This window comes from Oryza glaberrima, chromosome 2, assembly GCF_000147395.1.
Source record: "Oryza glaberrima chromosome 2, OglaRS2, whole genome shotgun sequence".
Taxonomy (NCBI): domain Eukaryota; kingdom Viridiplantae; phylum Streptophyta; class Magnoliopsida; order Poales; family Poaceae; genus Oryza; species Oryza glaberrima.
Window position 1 is genome coordinate 4,885,071 of NC_068327.1, and position 20,938 is coordinate 4,906,008.

Here is a 20,938-nt window from a genome sequence, read left to right on the forward strand (position 1 = left end):
TGGACATATAGACCTCCCCGAAAGGGTTCATATTTGGCCTAGGCCGGAGAAATGCTCGCCCATTACCCACACAGTTTTGATGGCTTGCATTCCATGTTAAGCAAACCGGTGAATTGAGGGATCCCTTAGCCACGATGCTAACCACGTAAAATGCTAATATGTCTTATATCTTTAGAACGGAGGGAGTGTCACTAAAAGAAAATATGAATTTAATACTTTCCACTAATACACCAAAAATCCGAATTATGACAAACCATATAAAGAAAAATTACTCCAGATAATATTGCAAAATCATATTCACACTAATACCCACCTGTATTACACCAGTTATTCACAGCAAGCATGCATTAATTGCTTCCATATCTGGGGTTCAAACTGATATCTGCTCCATTAATAACCCCCATTAAAGCCACTAAAAACCCAGCAAAATACTTTCCACAATTACCTCTATGAAAAAAGTTCATGGAGTTTTGCACAGGAAAATTACTGCTGCTCTGTGTACACCAGCCGGGTACACCCAGCCAAAACACACCAGCGCATCACCACCAGAAACAGCCGCGCGGACGGACACAGCCACCACCACCGGGGCACGCGCAACCCGTGCGTCCACGCTCCCCCACCCCACCCCCCGCGCAGTCACCGACAGGTGGGCCCCACCGCATCGCTGCGTTCCCCACGTCGCCTGGCCCCACTCACCCCCCGCCACGTGTCCCGTCGCGTGACTCGCGTCACGTCCCCTTCCCCCCTTCCGTTCCCCCGGGGAAGCGAGACCTCTGACTTTTTTGCGGCCCCCATCCGACTCCCTGACACGTGGGTCCCACACCTACCGCGGCCCACACGTCAGCGGCACAACCGCAAAGGAGGAAGGCCTCATCAGCGAGAAACCTCTGACCTTTTGCGGCCCGCATCTGAGTCACCGACATCTGGGTCCCACTCCACCACGGCCTCATCATCCGCCCCACGCCTCGCCCCCCGACTCGACCCTCCGCGAATTCCCCTCTCCTCGCTTAACCCGCTCCTCGCTTTGCTCGTGCTTTGCTTTGCTTGTTGCTCTCCTCGCGTGAGCTCTCTCCTCCTCTTCTCCCCCACCCGCCTCCTCCTCCTCCTGCTGCTGCTGCTGCTGCTGCTGGGGCGAGGCGATGCCCTAGATCGTAGCCCTAGAACGAGCTTGCGCGGCGAAGCCCCGATCCCCCACACCATTCCCGGAAATGGATCGCCCGCCGCATCTCGTCATCGACCTCAACGAGGAGCCCGAGCCGGCGCCGTGCGAGACGCCCCCTCCCGCCCCCGCCCCCGCCCCAGCGCCCGCGCCGCCGCCCGTTCCAGCGGCGGCGGCGGCGGCGGCTCCTCTTCCTCTTTTCCCGGCGCAGCCGACGGCCCCGGCCGCCATGGGCGGCGCCGTGGTGAGCCAGGTGGGGATGCTTCCTTACGAGGCGCGTGAGGTGGCGATGGGGATCCACCGGGACGCGGTGGCGCAGGCGCAGGCGCTGAGGGTGGCGGCGGCGAGCGCGATCGAGTCGGTGACGGCGAGGGCGCCGCCGTTCGGGCCGCCGGCGGCGCGGCACCCGGGGGAGGCAGGGCGTGGGAACCCGCCGCCCCCGTGCGCGGCGTGCGGCCTCCCCGAGAACCCCGGGGGGACCATCGTCTGCGACTCCTGCGAGCGCGGGTTCCACCTCGCCTGCGTCCGCGTCTGGCCGCCGCTCATGCCGCCGCCGCCGCCGCCGCCGGGCCCCCCCGGCGCGCGTCGGCCCCGCGCCACCGCCAACGAGGACTGGATATGCCCCGAGTGCGAGATGCGTGGCGCCCGCACCAACAGGTGGAAGCTCGGCCCCGTGCCGCTCGACATCAACGTGCCCCCGCCGAGCACCCCGGACGCGGAGGACCCCGTCGCCGTCGCCACCAGAGACGTCACCAGGCAGTTATCTCAGCTCTCATTTCCTCAACTCCTTTTGCTTACGGCTGACTTGATCCGTTGGTCTAAAAAGTGCTGAAAATTCATGCCGCTTTGCGATGAAATGCTGGTGCTCTGCAGATGGTATTCTTGGTGGGACTAAGCCACACCCGTTAGCTTGGGATGACGCTATGAACCCTTTTTTGTTATGGTTGATGTTTTAATTCATTGCTTGCCATGGTTACAGACTTAATATGTGTGTTACGTTTATCTGCTCTGTTTGACTGTTGATGCATTTGGATCTTAGTCCTGTTGCATGATTGATGCCGAAATGACTGGGTTTCAATTCTATAGTTAGCACTATGTGGCAGTGGCCTTAGTCTTTTTATAGCTTCTTGTTATAGTGATTACTAAATTTAGGTGCCACACTGTTGCTTGTCTCTTTTCTTCCCAATACGCTACGAACCAGATATATTGCACTGTGCAGATGATTTGATGCTTTTACCCTTTGCTTGGTATGGTCAATGGTATTATATTCTGTTGTAGTCTTAGGATCTTTCCTATGTCATTTGTAATTTGCATTCTCAGTTGATTCAAGTAGGAACCTACATGTTCTCTTCATGGCAGATTGGCAGGTCCATGTAGTCAATTTGTAGTTTACTTATAGTCCATATTGATTTTCTGTTGTAGTCTTAGGATCTTTCCTATGTCATTTGTAATTTGCATTCTCAGTTGATTCATGTAGGAACCTACATGTTCTCTTCATGGCATATTGGCAGGTCCATGTATTATAGTCAATTTGTAGTTTACTTATAGTCCATATTGGTTTTGGTCTAGACTATGGGTCCTCGTGTGTTTTGCGTACTTGGCTTCTGGTCTATCCATGAATGCATTAGCTTGACTACATATGCTCCCTACTAACATGGTAACACAGCATAGTTCTGAAAACCTCTAGTTGGCTTCACCAATTTGCTCTTGCCAGTTGCCACAAACAAATAAGGCATGGGAAGAGAACTAGAGCACTAGTTTGTATTAGTTCCCTTCTGTTACCATATTGCTTTTGGTCTAGACTGAGTCCTCATGAATCCCTATTTTCCTAGCATGGTACAAGAGATGGACGGCATCAAAGAAACTCTGTACTTCTCCACCAATCCGTAGTTGGCATGGAATGAATCAATGCTTTTGTTTTTTTGGGGGTTGCTGCTATCAGAATGAATCAGTGCTTTGGTTTTTCAGGGGAGAGCCCATGTAATTGACACACTTACACCTAGTAAGCTCCCTGTGGTGTTTGAATTGCAATGCCACTTTTGGCTACCTTTTCATCCTCCATTTTGGATCTAAAGCGTGCACCATCTTGTCGCTGTTGTGCATTGATGACCTCTATCGCACCATTTGGACCTACATGGAAAGCGATACCAGTTGCGTTGCATTATCTTGTGTTGGTGTTTCTAGCCTCATTGCAATGACCATTCAGGTTTCCTTGCTGCATCTTGTGCTGTCGAGTTACTGTTTCATGGGCAGACTTGTATCACTTGCTTTCCCTCATGATATCACATTCTCAGCTTTTCTCTATTGACCTTATTCTACATCCTTTGGATTTTTATGTTTAAAGGATTTTTTTAGTTTAATCAAAGTTACATGGCCTTCTATTTTTTTTTGAAGCCATTCCAAATTTAGAACATTTGGTGATTATTTCCTTGGTTTGGCACTTGCCATTCTTATCTGATCTAATGATGTGTACCATGCTCGTTCTTCTTTTAGGCTGATCACAGTCCATCTTGGACCGAGTTCAATCTCCACTCTTCTGCCGCATTTATCATGGCCTGTTATCATCGATTCAGTTTTTCACTTGAGTCCTCTTTTTTTAGCCTTCTTCTGATTTGGTGCGTTTGTTGTGACTTGACTATCTTAGTCTTCTTTTCATCACCATCTTGCTAATTGTTGCCACCATTGCTGCTTACAATCATCACCGCCTTTTTTTTTTTGCAATTGTTCGGTGAATCCTTTTATGCCTATACTAGCCAGTGTGATTGTCTTTGTCTCTATGCTATTGGTTTTATATAATAGATTTATGCATCTTTTTTTCTACATTTCCACCAACTTTTTACGTAGTATGATGTGAAAGTGACTGTCCTTTGTTTGCGTATGAAGACTTCCGTTTTGGAAGGCTAACATCATGTAGAGAGGATGTTGTTTGCTCTTCCAACATGTGCATTTGATCAAATAGCAGCATAGTATGGCTTGCTGCATAATTTTGTAGCTTATAGGTTTTATGTAAGAGTACAGACCATTCAATTTTAACTTTTAAGGCTACTTGGACATGGGCACCTTCGTTAGAAATCAACACTTGGATTTAGGTGTTCGATTTGGCAATTAAACATGCATATTACTAATTAGAAATGGACATGATTCAATTTGGATTCAGGTGTTTAATTTGGTAATTTTTTTTTGACATGGGTGTTTGAGTGGAATAGCACTTCATATTTTTTTTATAATTTACTAAGGGAGGCCATCTTTGGTCCTATTATTGTAGTCTAATGATCTCATGATAGTGATTTGACGATAAAATGTTACTGTTGTTGGGCTCGTAGGCATATGGGCCTATTAGAACCAATCATAATTGGCATATTTGTCTTGAATGAATGCCAACAGATGCATGCCTTCTGTTTATGTATAGGAGATGTTGGGAAAATGTTTGATAAGAACATGGAATAGGAGATGTTGGGGAAATGTTTATAAGAACATGGAAACCATTAAGGAATTGGAAGACATAGGTTATCGTGGCAGCTGAGGTGGTCAATCCCAAAGATTAAAAGTTGCTTTTTTAGATGTCTAATTTCCTTTTTCCATGTTATGTACTTATGTAGACTGATATCTTTTGTAGTTATTTCTGCCTCTTATAAGTTCTTGGTAGGAGGTATTTTCTATCAGGGCCCCATGTTTGAGATAGAACAATCAACAAAGTAGTACTCCCGCAAAGTCTATAGTTTCTCTCCCCATGTGCTTCTCTCCTTCAAGCCAATATTGTATGATCTCCACCTAGTACTTACCATGTTATGAGCCAAGGCTCAAGTCAGATTACCGAGTATCCATATTAGAGGAAAGTGTAGATTGTATACCCATTTTCTGTTTCTATCTCATTTTGATGATCTCTTGTACCGGTATATTGGCTAGGGTCCTAGTTGGCTATATATATCACAACTACCCCCCTCCCCAACCCTGCAACAGGTGTGAGCCGTTTTCCCTAATTCTATCTTTCTGCATGGTATTAGATTCAGAGTTCTTACCTTTTCCGGTGCCCTAGCGCTGCTGCGTCCTCTCGGCCATGCGATCTCGCACACCTTCTGTACGTTGACGACATGTCTGCACTCCGAGTTCGCCATGACAGACCTTGGCGACCTCCATCACTTCTTCCTCTGCATCTCCGTCAAATGCTCCTCCGACGGCCTATTCCTGTCTCAATGACAGTGCACCGTGGATCTACTTCAACGAGCAGCTATGGTCGAGTTCTACTCTACTGCGACACCAACGGATGCACATGCTAAGCTGTATGTCAGAGACGGTCCACCTCTCGATAACCCAGTGGAGTATATAGGAGTCTTGCCGATGCTTTGCACTACCTCAAGTCGACTCAACCGGATCTGGTGTATGTCGTTCAACAGGTGAGCCTCTTCATGCATGATCCTTGACAAGCGGATTCTCCGCTACGTGAAGGGCACTCTCTCCATCGGCCTTCACATTGGCACCGGCAAAGTCCAGGCTTACACCGACGTGGACTGGGCTATTTGTCCTAACTCATGCCGCTCCACATCAGGCTACTACATCTTCCTTGGAGATAATCTAGTTGCTTGGTCTTCGAAGCACCAGACCACTGTCTCCCTTTCTAGTGCTGAGGCAAATATCATGCTGCAACCCACGTCGCCGTCGAGTGTTGTTGGTTGTGGCAATTACTTAAGAAACTTCATATTCGGCCATCATTGTCTACTACGATAACGTCAGTGCTGTCTATATGACAACCAATCCGGTTCATCGTCGCGCGAAGCATATCGAGATTGACATTCACTTTGTTTCTGAGAAGGTTGCTTTGGGGCAGGTTCATGTGCTACATGTCCTGTCTTCTCACCAGTTTGCGTACATCATGACCAAAAGCCTACCTATTTAGTTATTTACTGATTTTAGATCGAGTCTTTGCGTTTGTGATCCTCCCGTTGCACATGCGGGCGGGTATTGGAGGAAAGTGTAGATTGTATAACTTTTTTTTGTTTCTATCTCCTCTTTTCGAGGATCTCTTGTAACTACCGGTATATTGGGTATATATATAACAACCGCCCCCACTGTTGGGGGAATGGCTCCGGATGACGGAGCCGGCCTCCGTCAGTAGGGAAACTCTGCCCGGAGCCATCCACCAAGGGAGAATGACCGAAGGTAGTAGCTACCCCGATGATCGAGTCCGACTAAAGGCTTCAAAGCCGACCAAGGGCTCCGAAGCACATCACCAACTCTGAAGCTGACCAACCGCCCCAGAGCCTACCATAGGCTTCGGAGCAGACCAACGGCTCCGAAGCAGACCAACAACTCTGGAGCAGATCAACGACTCCAGAGCGAATCAATGACTCTAGAGCCAATCACTGGCTTCGGAGCTAACCAATGGCTCCGAAGCAGATCGAAGGCCTGAAGTGTCCGGGGAGCTAAAATACTCGAGCGTGGAGAAATGGTTCACGAGCGTAGTGGGGCACCATTAATACGCACTACGCATCCGCCAACCACCTCTGACATCCTAACAAGGGCAAGATGGCATCTGCTATTATCCGGGGGCATGCCTTTACCCGGATAATAGCCATCACCCTCGGGAAGCGTCATCGCTTCCTTAATGGGCGCAGCCCTCCCTGTCTCTAGGGGTTTTACCGACTGCCCTAAATATGTAAGCATCTAGCTAGGGTAAAGATGTAACTTCCTCTTGTACCCCATGTATAAATATGTAAGCATTGTCCACAGTTAGGGACAGATTGAATACAAAATACTCATTGAATACACTGTTTGGACTTTGTTCCAACACCCACCATATATGTGAAGAGTTTTCCCTAATTCTATCTTTCTACAATCCACACTTTTAATGTCACAACAACCATTGACAACATGAACAACCACCTTCAATAACATTGCGTCTATGGTAGATGATATTATATCATCATTGGTCAAGTGGGTTATGTTGTTTTCTGTGGCATTTTGATAGTTGTGCTGACACCCATGCCAACTCCATCTCAAACGATCGTCTTCGGCTCCATCACTGGCCTTGTCAAAGAAAAAGAAGACTCTTATCTTGAGTTCTCTTGGTGTTGACATTGGCAGTGGCCAATGGGACATGCCTTATGTCATGTTGAGCGCAACATATTGCCAATTGTTATCAAGTCCCGCGATTAGTCGTAAAGTTGGTCAAGCCACACGACTAGAGTGCCACGACTTGACCGAATAGCAAGTCACACGATTAATCGTGGTTAGTTGTAAATTTAGTAAGAGATGATCGTGCATATCTCTACTTGTAAATGATGGTAAGACGACCATATATAGAATTAATCAATAACATACCACAAACACAAAACGTTTCTCACATCACTGAAGAACGTATAGATTTAGACATATTGAAATAGCTAATCTTTATTTCCTTGATGGACAAACAATGTCGAACCATATTTTAGATAGCTACAATAACATAAAATCAGGAAGTAAAACACATACGGATGAATGATTGGAATGTAAAGCAAAGTTTCCACTACTTGATTGGAGTAAAAAATCGGATTGGACAGATTGAAGAAAGTATTTTCTTACTTGTTTTGCGTATGGAGTTTGGCACGTGAGAATTGTAGCTCTCCGCACAACTGCTTTTTTAGAATTGTTCAACTAGATCCCTGCAATTTATTTTTTTAGAATTGTTCAATTGGCAAGTGAGATGTTTTGCCAGATTATATGTGCTGGAATTATGACATCAAATTTATTAGTATATATATATATTTATTTATTTATTTTAATGATGTCACAATTTTTGCATGCCTTTTCATGGAGTTGGTAGACTTAGTCTATACTCCCTAGACCTTACCCTTTATATATGGCCTATCATCCTAGACTCCTTGCAATCCATCTCCTCAATTGAAGTATTGAAAAAATAGGTGGAAAAGAGGAAGGGTTAGGAAGAGATCATCTAAGAGAGGGAGAGGGGGAAGGGTGAGGGAGAGATCATCTCTAACTTGCTTCTTCAGCGCTCTTTTGCAATCAACGCTGAATCTCTCTTGAACTGATAGGACAGCGAGCGATTCGCAAATCTGTCCATCTGGAGGTATAGATCTAGGCCTGAGTCTAATTTTTTTCGTTTTCTGTTGGTGGTACAGGTGGTTCCGTGAGGATTTTGGAGGGGTTAATGGTTTGTTGCTCTGTTCATCTGGTGCTTTGCATCTAGGGTATCAACAATTATAGGTCTGCAATTCTTTGAGGCGTTTAAGGCCTTCTTTGGAACATAGGAATTTTGGAGGACTTTTGTGGGTGTTGAATTAGTTTGGTGAAAATCGTGTAAAATCCTTGTGATCCATAGGAGCCCTAAACCTTCAGCACATCGTGCCTACTGGTTTTGACATAACATCGGAATTTGTGTCTTGCTATGTTGATCCTTCTCTGGAACTGTTCTGTTCATGGCCTTAACCATCTGCTTTAATATGCTTGTTTTAGGTTTTTTTTTTTCATGTAGTGCTGTTTGGTATCAGTGGAGAAAAGTAGGGGGAGAATAATATCAGATGATTGAAATCTAGGAATTTGAGTTTTGGGAAGATGATTCAAATCTATGTTGATTGCATAGCTACAATAAAATGATTTACCTGATCCATGTGTTCCAACCATGGTCTTATTGTTTGAATCTTGTTTATGTGCTATACTGAAAGCGTGCTGTATTCTCTATAGTTCATTGTGCTGCAATCCTTCCATAGTTACACATGAATAATGATATTTGTGTTTTTTTTTTGTCAAGTGGACCTGTTTTGATCACTATTCACTTGAAAAATCTGTACAAAGGAAAACACCTCTGATCTCTTGAAATTCTGGTTTGTTGCAAAGCAAAATGGAACTGCAAGTAACCCAGAGTGTTTTTGGCTGCTCTGACTAACATTATCTGAAGCTTTTGGAAGTTTTCTAATGATGTTTGTCATACGGACACTATTATCACTAATTAATATATCCTTTTGATCTGCAGAACAAATGCTGCAGATGGAGCGCATTTGACTGAGTTTGCTGTGCAGCTGCCACATTTTGAGGGGCTTCACTTAAAGAACACTGCTCTTTATGGTAAGGATTAGAGAACAATCATATCTAGGCAAGAGAGATGTGTAGAAGCTTTTGGCTGGAAATTTACTATGCCTTCAAAGCCCTGTAACTTTTTTAAGAACATTTTTTTGTGTTAAGTGATAACCATCAACATCAAATCCTGCTAGCTGCTATACTCAGTGCATAGTTGCTCAAGAAATTCATCGTATGTTGTTTTGCTCAGTTAGGCATAACACGTGCTTGTCTGTAAACTTCAACTTCATGATAATTCCCAGAAATTTGTGAGCCTTACCAATATTTGAATTCTCCTGCATGGTGTTTTATGCTGTGTATCTTATACCTGTGTGGCTTCAAAGGTGACTATTATTGGTGCAGCTTATGACAACTCCGCTACTTTCTCTCTTGTCGCAGATGGGAATCAGTTTATGCCAGCATTTGGTCTTGCTCATTGTCTGAGCATGAGACAACAATTTACTTCCATGGACCGTGATATCATGGCTGATGGAAACATAGTGCAAAGGTCAATTCATTTGCGCAGAAAGAGAAGGGATCTTCCACAGACATCATCATTACCCAAGTTTGCTGAGAACCACGAGCTTGGAAGTGCCAATATCTTTATGGATCCATCTTTTTACACAAAAGCAACAGAGCCTAGTTCTACAGAAAACAAAAGTTCATCAAAGCCTCCAAAATTTCTTGGGGAAAATAGTAGCCGTCGACCACATCATCGTACTGTGAGTATCTTATTGTCCATTTTATATAGTTCTCTATCCACTGTCCACTTTAGAAATTGCAGAACCACATGTACATGTACCATACTACCATCCTAAATATTTACTCCCTCCGTCCCCTAATATAAGGGATTTTGACATTTTACTTGCATTGTTTGATCACTCGTCTTATTCAAAAAATTTGTGCACATATAAATAATGAAAAGTTGTGCTTAAAGTACTTTGGATAATAAAGTAAGTAAAAAAAATAATAATTCCAAAATTTGTTGAATAAGACGAATGGTCAAACAGTGTAAGCAAAATGTCAAAATCCCTTATATTAGGGGACGGAGGGAGTACATGACAAATGTATAGAAGACATGATGGCTGGTTTAAATTCTGAAAGGTTTGATCAATTTTGACTTTTCGAGGATTAATTGATGGCAGGCTGTGTTCGCCTCCCGCACACGCAAAACGGAGTGACTCATTTTCTTATAAATAATTAAGTACTCCCTCCATTTACTTTTGATAGTCATATTTCCAAATCTGAAAAATTTATTTTTGATAGGCATATTTCAATCCAACAACCTATTCTCTTAATGACTTTCTCGGATTTAATGCGTGACTCTCTATTCTTCCACACAAGATTGGCTACATGGGCATCGAGAAATGTAAATATTAACGAATCGCTTGTTTACGAGGAATAACTAGTAGCATGTTTAAATGAATGATAAGTAGAATTACTTATCCTTGGTCTATGTGTCAAGATGAAATATGACTATCAAAAGTAGATGGAGGGAGCATTTATTATTATTATTATTTTAAAAATGGATTAATATGGTTTTTTAAAAGCAACTTTCGTATATATTTTTTTTGCAAAAAAACACACCGTTTAGCAGTTTGAAAAGCGTGTGCGCGGAAAACGAGGGAGGTGAGTTGGGAAAGTTGGGGAAAGAACTCAGCCTAAATGGATCTACATGTACATGTGGGAAATCTATTCTCATATGTTATTTTCCAAAGGCACAGACTTGTAGTTTCTGGAATTGCATATTTATATGTTGGCTCCTATACTGAATTTGACAATATTGCTTTGTTGTGTATCTCTAGGTTGGCCTACCTGTTCAATATAGTGATTTCTTTATCACCAGTTTGGGAGAAATCGATAAAAGGCCAAGCTACCATAATTCCTACCAGATATGGCCAGTTGGTTTTACGTCTTACTGGCATGACAGAATTACTGGTTCACTGTTCGAGTGTGAGGTGTGTGACGGAGGGAATTTTGGGCCTTTGTTTAAGGTGAGAAGGATATCATGTTCAGTGTTCCCGCTTCCAGATGCATCAACAATTCTCTCTCAAAATAGTACAAGAAAGGCTGAGACAATAGAAACAAATGAAAACAACACTTTGCTTGAAGATACTGCTAATGATACAGATGATAATATCTTAATGCTCCTATCAGACTCTTCTGAGACCAATCAAGATTTCTTATCATGTTTTAGCAATGATATGGAGAGCAAAATGACTTCTTTAGGTTGCAATGATTTGCATAGTTCAAATAGGTTGGTACCAACAGTACCGTCACACTCTGGGACTGACAAAATTGGCGAGTTTACGTTTGAGGGAACATCTCCTTCCTCAGTATGGAGGATGATTTCTTGTGCTATGATGGAAGCTTGTGAAAAAATGTACAAGGAACATGGCCATTTGGTGTTCTTCTGCACACATGGTACTGAAAAGCATTCATTTGACAGTGGGAGTGGATTTCAGGACTTTAATGGTCCTTACACTCCATTAACTAGATTTTGCTCATCTTATGGGCCCAGTATACCGAGAATTGTAGAAAAGGAGAATGATGTGGAGCCTACTTATTCACTACTCAAAGAATGGCTATACCAAGATAGAATTGGGTTTGACTTGGAATTCGTTCAAGAAATTGTAGAATCTCTTCCTAGATCTAGGGCTTGTTCAAATTACCAGTTCTTGTGCAACAGGGCTGAATTCGTCTCTTCTTTGACAGTTGCAAGTGGTTCACTTAGAGTTGTACATAAAAATGGTCAGAGTAATGGAGACGTCATGTCATATGGCAGACATGGGTCTGTGGTGACTGGGCTACAGGATCATACCCAGCCTAGTGGTTTTAGAATCCGTGAACTTCCTCTGGGACGTCCTATTAGCAATAAGCTTCCGCCAGAGTTGGCAGGAGAGGTTCTCCAGGTATAACTCTATGCATATGTTTTCCAATTCTCTTCTATTTGATCGAATGTACCTGTACACACTTGTCCAAATCTACTAATTATTGCATCTGATTCCTTGCAATCTTCTTGTAGATATGGGAATTCCTGGGACGTTTCTCTGAAATAATTGGCCTGAAAGAAATTCCTTCATATGAGCAGCTAGAAGATGAACTTATTGACCCATGGCCAATTTGTGCAGATCAGAAAGAGAAGTTATCAAATGACATTCACAGGGATCACACTTCGCCGATTAATTCCCCTGCAAATGTTTCTACATCATATTCAAATGGTGAATCGGGTCTAACCAGTAATGAAGAGATTGTATCTTTGTTCATCCCTGTTGAAACTTCTTCTATGAAGAAAGCTGCTCAAGATAAATCAGCAGCTCAGACGCTTGGAAGATGCAGTGGCGTAGTGTTGCCTGGGGTTCACCTTACACTCTTTAGGGTTCTTTTTGGTGAGCTATTATCTAAGGTTGCAATTTTTGTAGATCCAAACATTGATCCTAAAGAATCAAAAACTAGGCGTGGAAGAAAGAAAGACACTGAGAATCTCATTTCAGCAAAAGAATTTAAATTTGACATGCTAACAGCTAACAAGTTGACTTGGCCGGAATTGGCAAGAAGGTATATTTTAGCCATTTCGTCCATAAGTGGGTGCATGGATTTATCTGATATTTCAAGTCGAGAAGGAGTGAAATTATTCCGCTGTCTACAAGGTGATGGTGGTATTCTGTGTGGTGCACTACCTGGGGTTGCTGGCATGGAAAAGGATGCGTTGGTAAGGAATCGCTTCTTGGTTTAGCTGAACTTCTGTTTATGATGAATATATCTAGTTTTTTATGTATCATATATGGAATGTTGGCTTTTTTTAGTAGCGCCGATGTAACTTTTAGCTTGCTTCGGTCATATAAGACGGTATTTGCTATCTTCTCTTCGTGTTTTTCTTCAATTTTTTATTTTCCACTCATTCATTTAAACATTATCAAGTTTTTTACTTATATTTCTACCCTTATACGATTTTGTCTTCTTTTAAGTTGTGAGGAAAAGATATATGCTAGCAAAACTAGCTAGCTGGACAAAAAATTTTGATATCTCATAATATGCTGTGAACTTTCTGCACTGTTTATCATTATTATAATTCTATAGAACATTCTCTGTTACCAACCATATCAACACTTTTACCTTATCTTGAGGGAGAACAGTAGAACCCCTTATTCTGCTTGTATAATTCTTTATGTTTGTTGTTCTATGAATAATAGATGAAAGGATGTTGCCTATCAGTGCAGGATAATCAGTTAACCAAATCTAGGAAGATATTTCCTATGGTTCTATAGGGAGCCCCTTTATCTGTTTTTAGAGATTTTTGCTGTTAAATCATGCCTATGGCGACAAAATTCTTATTTTTCTCTTATGTTACTAGAGAATTTTTTTTCATGTTCCGAATAACAAAGCTGAAATTGAGATTTCCTAGCTACAGCAATTACATGTCCAGCTACATCATTCTGAATATAAATCTGACCTGGAAGGATGCGTTAATGCGTTACTGTCTGTCATATAACTTATCTGTAACTTTTTCTACTTCATTTCCATCTGCAGTTGTGTAAAGAAAACTACAAATACAATCTCCATGTTAAGTAGCCTTGTGTTCTCTAAGGAGAAAATATAATTTTTCTTATGCTGTACTTTATACACTAATCTTCTTGTATTTTCAGCTGCTTGTGGAGGCTGAAAATTTGATATGCAAATCTTCGGTGAATGAAGAAAGTAAGGTTTTTATGATGGATCAAAAGGATACTGACATGGTAGATTCTCCTGAGGTGTCTGCTACTGATAATAAAACATTGCCTGACTGGGCAAAATCACTGGAGCCTGTGAGAAAATTACCAACAAATGTGGGGACACGAATTAGAAAATGCGTTTATGAATCTTTGGAGAGAAAACCTCCGGAATGGGCAAGGAAAATTTTGGAGCATTCAATCAGTAAAGAGGTCTACAAGGGTAATGCATCTGGACCAACTAAGGTTAGTGTGCTCCCTGCAACTATGGCTCAATCTTCTGCAAAATAATGATTTTCACATACTGCTTTATGTTAAGAGTATTTAAAGCATGGTCTCATATTAGTTTAGGTTTATTACCATGTGTTTTTCTGCTTATATTAGGACTTGGGAGTCCTCATGTACCCTATATGTTTGACTCTTGCCAAGTTGGCATACAACATTAATTCATCTGTTGAGTTCCTGTCATACATCATGTAATACATATTGCATGATAGTTCCGTATCTCCCCAATAGTTTGTGCTTTTATTATGTCTATTGTATTCCCTAAAAAAGATGTGATGAAAAAAGGGAGCCCCATGAGAACAATCACTGTGACCTTTGATTTTGATGAGAGGCTTTGGTGGTCCAATGAGTTTTTTATGTTTATCTAGTTGGTTAGTCAAGGTTTAATAGCTCTTGTAGCTGTAGGTCATACGTTTTAACTTTCTTAATTTCAACTCACATGCCTTCCCTCATGACTGTGTCGGATTTTCTGCTGATGTGATGATGCTTGATGCTTCCATGGCTTAGTTTAACTGGAAAAATGTTGACATTAGCTCTGTGTTGAAATTGCATTTCTACTAATATGCTCCCTCCGTCTCAAAATATTGCTACTTCTCCGCCTACCTCTCAACCAATCACAACCTTTTCCCATTAATTTTTTACCTACTTCCTCATCTCAACTTATCACAACCATTCCTCACCCCTACCTTAATCTCATAAAAAAAAGGGCATAAGTAGTTGTATTTTGAGATGGAGGGAGTAGTGTATATGCCAAAAAGTGACCTAATGGCAAGGCCATGCTTAAACATCATTCAAAAGAAATGGATCTGGCATTAGATTAAATTTGATGTCCATGCTGATATTTTGTGTTTCTTTTGTTCTTAAGAAGTTCCTATCCCTATGCCTAAAATATTGTTTGGTTGCATACCTTTTTTTTTTTTGTTACAGAAAGCAGTTCTATCTGTGTTGACAGAAGCATGTCGTGTAAAAGTACCACATAATCCAGAAAAGCCAAGAAAAGAGAGAAATGCTATTTCCATCTCAGAGGCTATCTTGAAGAAGTGCCGTATTGCCCTGCGCTCTGCTATTTCCTCAGATGAATCCAAACTTTTTGGGAATTTGCTCGGAACTACTCTAGTGAATTCCAATGAAAATGAGGATGAAGGCATACTAGGATTCCCTGGTATGGTGTCCCGCCCTTTGGACTTCCGCACAATTGATATAAGGTTGGCTATGGGAGCTTACTATGGATCATGGGAGGCTTTTCTTGAGGATGTCCAGGAAGTATGTTTTACTTTAACATTTATAATATTATTCAATTATGATGCACATGATATATTTTGCAAGATTTTTCATGTATGTTTTGCTAATGTTGATCCAATGAATTCTGTTTGCACTGTTGTAACAACTTGGAACAGCAGTTAGTTTATTTTGTGAATTTTTTAGGGTGATATTTTGTGAACCTACTATAGTAATTCTTGCTCATTTACATGTAAAATTGAGCTGTTCATTTGCATAACTAATTGAGCAGTGCAAAAATACTGAAACATATTCTAATTAATATTCTGTCTTCGACTGCAAGAAGTTCCCTGGTCAAATTATGCTGCCATTATGCTTTCCTGTAGGTAATACGCAACCTGCACACTGCATTTGGTGATCGCCCTGATGTGCTTGAAATGGTTGTTGCATTGTCTCAGAGTTTTGAGTCATTGTACAAGACAGAGGTTGGTTAATCCTATTTTTCTGTTGCATCTTTGCTTTTCTGTTCAGCTTTATTGTTCCTCCAAATGCCATCACAATAACTAGATATTGTACAAAATACCAATAGCCATTACATTTTCCATTCATGGGTTTTGTCACCATTCATTGCACCCTTGAGCTACATTGGCCAGACCATTGTTGTAAACGATTATCAGTTTAGTTTACCTATCCAATTTAGTTTCATAATCTAATGATGGAAACAATGTTATTGTTACTTGAAAAAAAAAACCACCTCTTTGTGTGTTATCTCATGTGATTGCTAATGCTGATTCGAATATATAGATCCTTTTATAGTTTCATATTTTAAAACATTATAGTCAGGGTTATGTAGAAGTCTTTTATCTTCTCATTTCCCTTCTACTTGGCTGGTGCAGGTGCTTGACCTTGTTGAGAAATTTGACAAATACCTCTCGGACAAGAATGCTGGTTCAGAAATGCACGAGGAGCTACATGATATTCTAACTGCAGCGAACAGCTTACCTAAAGCTCCATGGGAAGATGGCGTTTGCAAAGTATGTGGTATTGATAGGGACGATGATAGTGTTCTGCTATGTGACAAATGTGACTCAGAATACCACACTTACTGCTTGAATCCCCCACTAGCCCGTATACCAGAAGGGAACTGGTACTGTCCATCATGTATGTTAGGTCAAACGAAAGCACATCATGATCAGGGTGTTCAAGATGTGAAACGGCAGCAAAAGAAATTTGTTGGGGAGGAAGCCCATGCCTTTCAAGAGGAACTTAATAAATTAGCTACAGCAATGGAAGAGAAGGAATATTGGGACCTTAACATGCAAGAGGTTTGTCTTTTTTTTTTTCCTTTGTATTTGAAGTAAGCTTCTCTGTTGTTAATGTGTGGTATAAACCAAGAGGCTCCTCAATCCCAAAATAATGACTCAAAATAAGCTTCTTAGAGTTTTGAGTGATACAAAACAAAGTTGGACCTGCTATAGGCCCCTAAACCTATAAGGACTTAAGGTCAGGTCAATAATTTGGAGCTTGAAGTTAATTTTGTCATCCATGGAATAGTATAGTAGCTACAATGTTTTGTTGCTTTGGACATCCAAGTTAAGCAACACGTAAGGAATTGATGTGTTTTTCTTATTTCTCAGTGGTAAATATATACTGCTGGATACAGTTCTTGTTGCCATTTCAAATATACCTTGTTATAAGTATGTCTACTTCATGGACATTGCATACAATTTTAGTCTGGTTTGATTTTACTTAAGAGTCCTGCCCTCTATTATTGTACTGTACAATACTATGATTGCCTAAGCATTTGCTGGTATGCTGATTTCCATAGTTGACAAAGTGACCTACATATTTGTTTTAATATTTTATTGTGATCTTTGAAATGCAGAGGATATATTTACTGAAATTTCTATGCGACGAAATGCTCAACACTGCTCTAATTAGAGAACATCTAGATCAATGTTCAGATAAGTTAGGCGATCTTCAGCAGAAGTTCCGTGCTTCAAATTTTGAATTGAAAGATTTGAAATATAAGGAGGAGATGAGGACTTCATATGCTAGACAAAGTAGATCTAGTAAAACTGAACAGCATTTTAACAACAGTTCTGGACCCGTGGAAAATCAACAGCAGTGCACGCCCACAGCATTGGACCATCTGGAAGAGGCTGAACAGGGTAATGTTGGAGTTAACCTAAACAACCCAGCTGATGGGGTTCCTGATGGGCAATTGAATGTAGGCAAGCCTTACAAAAGTGACAAAGACATATCCAGTGCATCTATGGTTGAAGAACGCAAATCTTCAGGACTTTCTGAACAACCATCAGGAATGGCTATTGACCAGATTGATGGGGATGCTATTGATGAAGGGTCCCAGAGTTGTGAGAAGAGGTCATTAGGTGCCAAGAGCAGTACATGTGATAACTTGAACTTGAAAGACACTGAATTTAGCACACCTGGAAGAGAGTTGCCTGATGAAAGAGCCAGCACATCATTCCAAGATAATCTTGAAGCGTCATCAACTAAATCAATTGAACTTGATGCTGATAATAATGAAATGGATACTTTATCGGATGACATTTCAAAATTGCAGGATTCAATTAGCTTACTAGAGTCACAGATTAATATGGCATCATCGAGAAGAGAGTGTCTGGGTAAGGATTCCATTGGTCGATTATACTGGGTTATAGGAAGACCGGGTAAACGTCCTTGGTTGGTGGCTGATGGAAGCATGCTGATACCCAAGGAGAGAGATATCAGTATGGTTAACAGTTATCCCCCATCTGCTTTTGATTGCAAAGGTTGGAATTCAGCATCTATTTTCATTTATGAATCTGATGAGGAAATCCAGTGCCTTCTTGACTGGTTAAGAGACTATGACCCAAGGGAGAAGGAACTGAAAGACTCTATCTTGCAGTGGCAAAGACATTTCTGTCATCAAAGCAGTTCTCCTCTCGTTGATCCTCCAATTTCTGGTCCAAAGAGTGAACAGCTTATGGAGCTTCCAAATACCAAGGCTGCAGTAATTTTGGAACAAAAGTATGGTCTGCAATTGGACCAGGACACAAGTGATCTACCGAAAAAGCGAGGAAAGAAGATAAAGTTAAGTTCTGAAGATAGAACATATCGCTGCGACTGTTTGGAACCTGTATGGCCTTCTCGATACCATTGTTTAACATGTCATGAGACTTATCTCATATCTACAGAGTTTGAGGGGCATAATGATGGAAAATGCAGTAAAATCCACCAGTCTCCTGATGAAAGCAGAGAAAATGATGAGCCAAAAGTGAAGGTTACCAAATCTGATATGAAGGAAAAAGATTCCCTTGAACGTAGCTCTGTCATTGAACCGTCCAGTGACAGAAAATTGATGCAATGCCCATATGACTTTGAAGAAATTTGCAGAAAGTTCGTCACAAATGATTCGAACAAGGAGACAGTAAAGCAGATTGGACTTAATGGGTCCAATGGAGTTCCATCATTTGTGCCTTCACCTGCATTTTTTCTTGAACCTGCAATTGTACAAAGTCAAAACAGAAAAGATGATGAACTCAAGGATTGGACCTCCTCTTTAGAGGAATGCAATGCAATGTCTGCTCAAAAGCTAGTTCAAGAGGTTTCCAAATCTGGTCAAAGTTGTCCTGGCAATGTGGGTGATGAGAAGGTGCAAAAATCTAAAAAGCCCACCCCTGATAATACTTCTGGTGAGGAAGCACATTCTACAACAGGCAAGCCAACACGATTGCTAGCTGTTAATGGGGGGTTGGTTCCAGAGTCATCCTTGAGGCCTCTTATAGGACGAAACTCTCACATACTTAAGCAGCAAAAGATAAACTTGCTTGACATCGAAGCAGCCTTGCCTGAGGAGGCACTGAGAGCCTCAAAGTGTCAGCAAATAAGAAGGCGTTCATGGCGTGCATTTGTCAAAGATGCAGAATCAATATCCCAGGTACCTTAATCTATCTATTCACTGTTTGTTACAGAAATATATCTATGTAGCTTAATGTGTAATCTTGGCATACTGCATTTGGCTTACGTTCATCAAATTGATAGTGTTCCGAAATTCTAAGATATACTCTCAAGCATGCAGCGTTAATTTACCATGTCTTTGTTTGTGTCTGCAACAGTTCAATTTAACTGTAAAATTACTTATACAGGATCCGTTTATTTAAAATTTTTAGCAGTAAGTCTAGATTCAAGTGGTTAGTTCCTAAGTTGTAAGTCTAGATACACAAGTAAACAGGATACAGGAATTATGGGCCACCAAGACCTGAGCTATAATTTAGCCCTTTCATTTTTTAACTTCATTATGTGAAGATGCAGTATAAATTATTACTTGAGAGCTCTTTTGCATTATCCAATTTCCTGATTAATGACATCCATCCTCTTTTAGATGGTTTTGGCGGCTAACTTGTTGGAGGGCATGATAAAAGCTGAGTTCTTGAAGAACGATTGGTGGTACTGGTCTTCCTTCACAGCAGCTATGAAGACATCAACTGTATCCTCACTCGCGCTCAGGGTCTACACTCTAGATGATTGTATCATCTACAGTAAGGATCAAGTTCCAAGCGTTGAGCCAGCTGACAATACAAGGTCTGGAAACAGAGGTGGGAGGAGGAGGAGAGAGCTTGAATCCTTAGCATCATAATGTAGGACTCTTCGTTGTAGACTCCAAAGTTAGAAGCCTCTCGGGCAGCAAAAGAATATTATCCTGCTGTCAAGTAGATCGATGATAGATGATACAAAGTCTTCTGTTATGTCGTCGCTTAAGGAGGGTAGCGTGGTAGACATCGTTCCGGTACCCCAGCAAGAGTTCAACCCTGACTGTGTTTTCTTTTACCTCGTATCTACCAGCCTACCGTTTTTCGACTTCTGTTGTGGTTTTAGGTTCCAGAAGGAAGAATTGGTACTCCATGTGCGAGCATTCGATCTTTGATGCCACCATGTAAATTGTTTGAGGCACCTGCAAGTGCTGGCATTTTGATCTGATCCGCCAGGAGTACCCGGTGCAATTTTCTCTGTTGGACTAACCCTATTCATTGTAGAGGTTATTCCATAGGAGATTGAGGAGACATGTCAGGTAGGGAGGATATGTCTCATTTTCTACCCACTTTCACTCTATTAGCCGCAGTGGGTAGTGTAGCGGGTGTTAGTTTCTCATTCTCATGGTCTGTACTTATGTCGTGTTTAGGGGGGGCGCTCTGGGGCGTTGTATTGATCATTTGTTTGATGTTTCTGGCAAGTTTGCAACATCTAATAGGAATGTAGATTCATCTTGCGACAGATATAATTTTGATTGTAACTAAACTGAACTGAAACCAATAATGATTAGTCAACAATGATTCGGCTGCCTGAGCGAGTGGTCGTAATATCTCACTGGTTTCTAATTCTGCAAATTCTGTTTTGCTTATGGTAACGAAAAATCCCATCCTGTGAAATCTTCTTCTGGTTCATTTTAGTGAAAAACGGAGATTGTCAGGATGGGAAAGGAACGAATGATGAAAAATCATCTGCTTCTGATATT

General features: G+C 41.5%; 1 protein-coding gene across 2 annotated transcripts; it reads left to right on the forward strand.

Moving 5' to 3' along the window:
* Nucleotides 1-994: 994 nt before the first annotated feature.
* LOC127762169 (methyl-CpG-binding domain-containing protein 9) lies at nt 995-20,790 on the forward strand. Of its 2 annotated transcripts, none has more exons than XM_052286554.1 (11): nt 995-1,918; nt 9,126-9,217; nt 9,608-9,930; nt 11,014-12,120; nt 12,234-12,920; nt 13,855-14,163; nt 15,130-15,465; nt 15,807-15,905; nt 16,317-16,745; nt 17,306-19,363; nt 19,808-20,790. In XM_052286554.1, the coding sequence occupies exons 1-11, from the start codon at nt 1,209-1,211 to the stop codon at nt 20,060-20,062; spliced, it is 6,405 nt and encodes a 2,134-aa protein (XP_052142514.1). In that variant the 5' UTR covers nt 995-1,208; the 3' UTR covers nt 20,063-20,790. The 2 variants fall into 2 exon arrangements, with proteins under 2 accessions (XP_052142514.1, XP_052142515.1); XM_052286555.1 differs by having other exon boundaries at nt 995-1,915.
* The last annotated feature ends 148 nt before the right edge of the window (nt 20,791-20,938 follow it).